Source organism: Stegastes partitus, unplaced genomic scaffold, assembly GCF_000690725.1.
Source record: "Stegastes partitus isolate 25-593 unplaced genomic scaffold, Stegastes_partitus-1.0.2 Scaffold525, whole genome shotgun sequence".
Lineage (NCBI taxonomy): Eukaryota > Metazoa > Chordata > Actinopteri > Pomacentridae > Stegastes > Stegastes partitus.
In genome coordinates, this window is record NW_007578256.1 from 92,393 (window position 1) to 97,674 (window position 5,282).

At 42.5% G+C, this 5,282-nt stretch overlaps 1 protein-coding gene across 2 annotated transcripts in view; it reads left to right on the top strand.

Moving 5' to 3' along the window:
- The window catches only part of lrrc3b (leucine rich repeat containing 3B), a 20,648-nt gene extending 15,630 nt beyond the window's left edge, over window positions 1-5,018 (top strand). Inside the window, exons 1-2 of one of the 2 annotated variants that reach the window (XM_008287855.1) lie at window positions 1,068-1,148; window positions 3,693-5,018. In XM_008287855.1, the coding sequence (XP_008286077.1) occupies window positions 3,839-4,621 (783 nt within the window). In that variant the 5' untranslated portion in view covers window positions 1,068-1,148; window positions 3,693-3,838 and the 3' untranslated portion in view covers window positions 4,622-5,018. Of the gene's footprint in view, window positions 1-1,067; window positions 1,149-3,692 lie in introns of those variants that run through there. The other variant, XM_008287856.1, reaches the window with a different exon arrangement.
- Window positions 5,019-5,282: the final 264 nt, after the last annotated feature.

Genomic DNA, 5,282 nt, shown 5'->3' on the forward strand with positions numbered 1-5,282 from the left:
TCCATGTTTGCCAGCAGAGAGCCTGGTGTGTCTGTCTGGCTGGTAATGGGCCACCATGACAAAGTCTTCTGTGACGCTTAATGGTCTCTGGCTAGAGTATGTGGCTGACACAGGCCAGGGCTGACTGAGACTGTTCTTCCATCCAAGTGGCAACAGAGTGATGCCCTCGTGTGTCTACCGACTGAAACAGACAACATTAAACTGTGAATGATACGGAAAATTTACATCCCCAGCGTCCTGCCACAAACTGAGGTCTTCCTTTACAGCCAGTGTGTTTCATTCATTTCTACACTGTCGAACAACGCCAAGTACTAACAGCACTCAGGTTGGCTTTTATCCTCGTTGTGCCTCCCTGGTAGGCCAGTTTTCGATTACATATTCAACACACTGCCTTTGTCTTATCATCACTCAGTTTAAAGTTTCCACACAGCTGAGTTGTTCTGCATTTTGTCTTCCCTTTAACTGCCGTGGTGAAGTGAAGCGTGACATTCGCTGCTGTGAGTGAGATCGCTGTCAGGCGCCCAAGCTGAGATTTATATCACCACACGTTAACAGTGTAATTAAAAACTTTAAATAAACATAGTTCAAGAGTGTGCTGATAAAATGTAGTTTTCAGTTTACCCTTTTTTGATAGCCGACATTTATCAAAGAAAGAAGAAAAGAAAAAACATGTGCAGGGTAGAATCAGCTGCCTCTGTTAACGTATTAATCCTACTATTGCTCTCCTTACATTAAGTGAATGGATGCTGTGGAAATACTGTTTCTGCAGGTAGCTGTAAATATTTACAGTTATCAGACCAGCTAGTCCATGATGTCTGTAATGAAACGACGGCTTTCACAGCAGCCTCAGCAGGTGGATTGTGATCAGTGGTCGATGCCTGACTAGACCAGTCAAGGATGCTCAACTTCTTCATCCTCAAAAGCTCTTTGGTTGCTTCGACCACATGTTTCGATTGTTGTCTTCATGAATGAATGATAAAATGTGGTTAAATAAGTTTGAACATATTTGTCTGAATGTGAGCTTACAGAACTCTCCTGTATACACCGACAGTCATCCTGTTGCTTCTGTTTACAGGATCTCAGCTCCACTGGCAGCCATGCATGCCCGACCCAGAACAGGAACACCATCATATCAGACAGACGAGCAGGTGTTTTGGCTCATGAGCTGGGTTTTTTTCCACCTTGCTTTTTTTCTTCCATCACTTTAAAAGCAGTAGATTTTTTTGCATGTCCAGCCTTTGACATTGCTAATAGATTTTTGCTTTGTTTAGAGCCTCACTATTATCTTCTGCACTTGTTTGATCACCTCTTTATTCCTCATATGGACAAACAGCTCCTCGGTCTAAATGACAGCTCTGAATGGACTCTGAGCCAGACGGAGCTCTTTTGTTTGTGAACGAACACTGAAACAAAACAGAGCTGTCAAAGTAGCACCTAATAGCCAGTTTACTTTTGAACTCTTGCAATTTGCGACTTAATTGTTCAAAGGGCCACATATTGATGTAAACCCACTCACATTAAAGCTAAGACTCACCGCTTTAGCGCTGAATCCATTATTTTTAGTGGAACACAAAGCAATCCAACTACAGACACTCTGGACTTTACATTTCTCTTCTTTTCATAGAATTCTGTTTTAACTGTTTGGTTTGCATAATATACAGACTTAACATGGACACGACTGTGGTTTTGCAAAGTGAACTTGGTGAGGGCTCCACCAACTGAATGCTGAGTCTTTGTGCACAGATTGTTGAGTAAAACCAAGCTGAAGTTGACTCACTCTGTTCACTGGTGGCTGATCATTATATCACTGAACTTGATTTTTTATTATTTATTTTTTGGGCAATGTGAAAGTAGTAAACCAGTTTTATAAGAAGTAACATGAACATATTATCATAGTTACAGAGGCTACAGAGAACTCAGTAGCCAACAATAGCACATGCAGCAACATTAACGTTTTATATGACGCTGTGTTTGTCCGATATTCACTCCTTAAGCTGTGTTTTTGCTCTTTACCCACTCCTCCTTCCTGCTTCTTTAGCTGAGCCGTGGAGTTTGACTGAAGCTGGGTGTGAGATCAAGGCTACGGGATATCTCATCTAAAAACATATTTTGTGTGAACTGTGAAATCAAACACTGGCAAAGCCTCTAAAATAACACTTCAAAGAGACTGTGAAATAGTCGTTGAAATAAAATGTGTGAGGCTAATTAAAATTTTATCTGGAGGCCATATTTCATGAATTTCACTCATGTATGTCTCTTATTTTGTGTCTGTTGGTCCTGGTTTCGTGTGTAATTTAAGAGGATAAATAAGTAATTAACATGCCCCCAACAGAACTGGTAACACTGGAGTGTAGCAGCTGTGTTTAGCATGCCAGTTCACCAGGGTTGCTTTAAAGTCCATGAATCACACGTTATTTCAATGTGTCCTAAAAAGAACCAATTTTTGAAAATATAATCCCTGATATGTATGAATATATATGATATGAATATAGTCCCTGATTCACTGAGATAACGGACCAAAGAAGGTTGAAAGAAGGAATAAGCAGCGAACTGTCATCCATAAATCCATGCTGCTGGATAAGTTTAAATGGTTAATAGTTGCCATGTGGCAATAAATTTGTCACCCAAGCTGCCTCATAGGGCAAGATCACTCTGTTAATGCAGACCCATAATCATGAAGGTTGTGTGATTAGTAGGGGTGGAACGGTACACAACACGAAAGTCTCGGTTCGGTACGGAAGTCACGGTTTGGTTCTCAGTTAAGGGGAAAAAAAAAAACCTACTCAAATTTAAATTCAAAGCATTTGTTTGTTTTGTTCAACCTAAAGCTGTTAGCAGCTCAGTAAATCAAATTAAATGTACAATGTATACTGCTGCATGGTTTTCAACATCAAATAAACAAAATAAAATAAGTAAAAGTACAAGTGCAGCATTAACAATTCCAACTTATTGGTCTGCTGTAAATAGAACTGAATTACTTTTCCAGTATAAAAAGGAAGACACTGCTGCAAACTGCAAAAATAGCTGACGACCGCTTCACGATGTGGACATCCGGCTTTCGTCTTGTCGGCTTGTTTTTCTCCTTTTTCGGACTTCACCAGGAAACCGAGGTGATCCCAAACGGGTGGTTTTAATGTCACCGGAGCGTCTTCCAACTCTGGTTTCTTGTTGTTGTTGTTGTTGTTGTTAGCATGAGCCATCCCAATCACTAGCCACACAGACAGGAGAATAAACATCATGTGGTCCAATGGAAACTCCTATTTGTTTTCAGCTCCGCAACACTGCGCTACTATGAGCCAGAGAAGGTCCACCGCAACTGTGGGCACCATGAGATTTAAAGTTTCGCAATTGAAACAATTCTGTACATTGGCCATTTTTCATTGTCGTGGTACACATCTGCACCGAACCGTTCGGTACAAATACATGTATTGTTACACCCCGAGTTATTGGGCTTCTACCTTGAAAACATAAAAACAGTCGACTTACCATGCACCAAACATAGACTTAAATCTTTCTTTAGCAAAGTCTGACAAACACAGGCTGCTGTCAGATTGTCAAAAAGAACCTGTGAAGGTGTGTGATGGTGATGACAAACAGAACAATGAATAAAATGTCACAACAAGATAAAATGCATGAAGAGGGTGTCCTTAATCTTTTTTTTCACTCTGACTTTCTGTTTTATCTCATTCCAGACCACACCACAGCATGATTACATCTATTCACACTCCAGTATCTCCAGTGGGCGGATTGTGAGGACCAGTTGCCACTATGCGATGTGTGTAAGGGACCAGCGGTGGAGTTGTGGCCCCAGGCGGGATGCTGCTGACAGCTGGTCAGTATGACTCTGCTGGACTTGTGGCTGTCGCGCTCCATCCCCATGTGCCTGCTCCTTCAGAGCCTTGTTCTCATGGCCCTGTGCTTCCCTTCGGCCAGCATGTGTCCAAAGGGCTGCATGTGCCAACGCGACCCCCACCTCCACGGCCTCAACGTTACCTGCAGTCAGTCCCGTCTCAAAGAGATCCCCCCCAGCCTTCCGGTGGACACTGTCCTGCTGAGGCTGGACCACAACCAGATAGGGGCTGTCCCCGACCAAGCCTTCCATGGACTCAGGCTTTTGAGGGAGCTCAACCTCTCTTACAACGCGGTGGAAACTTTAGGGGAAGGTGCCTTCAGTGGCATAGAGGGGACTTTACAGGTGCTGGATCTCTCCCACAACCGCATCACTAGCGTACACAAGGATGCCTTTGCTCGGCTGAAGGCCCGCATCATTGTGGACGATAACCCCTGGCATTGTGACTGCGCCCTACAGCAGGCCATCGGAGGAATGGCTCACAACCACGAGGCTGCTGCCCGGGTTCTCTGCAGGAGCTCAGAGCTTCGTGATCAGGAGGGACGACCCTTCTTGGCTGTGGATACTGACCTCTGTAACCTGGCCAAAAGGACCACAGACTACGCTATGCTGGTGACCATGTTCGGATGGTTTGCCATGGTCATTTCATACGTAGTTTATTATGTACGTCAGAACCAGGAGGACGCCCGACGCCACCTGGAGTACCTCAAGTCTCTCCCCAGCAAGCCCAAGAAACCCGACGAGGCCGATGACATCAGCACTGTTGTCTGACAGCAGTGTCATCAGGACTGTGTCCACCACAAACCTAACGAACACCAAAATGTTTATGTAACAGGACCCACGTTTATAGTGTTTACTATTTAGAACTTTTAGGTGATGTGAGCATCAAGATCTTTGTATTTTGGAAACTTTGTCTTATGTCTTTATCAGGGTTTGTTCATGGCTGATCTGAGATGAGACGAGGAGGGAGGCCTCACTGACATTGTCTTTTCTATAAAAAAAAAAAAAATCTTATGGTGTTTTGAAAATTTAAATCTCAGGTTTAAATATTAACATGGTAATGTTTTTTTTAGACGACAATTTGGAATATCAGAAAAAATACTATTTATAAGACATGACACCCTATACTCCATTTCCCAAAGCACCCTTTTTGGAAATCTCAAAGCCCACAATGAGATGTATACGTAATCATTTTATGAACACTTGCAAAGCAAATGTTTTGAATTTTACATACCCCATAAATTCAAATTAAAATATATATGTACATTACAAGTTTCTGAAGAGAAATTCCATATTTATGAATCCATGGCATGCTAATGGAGACTATTTGATCCGTACATTGTTTGATATTGATTTGGCGTTCAGATATGGGATATAAACTAGTCTTATGTTTCAGCTGGACTTGGACCGTGTTAAATACAGACAGACCGTT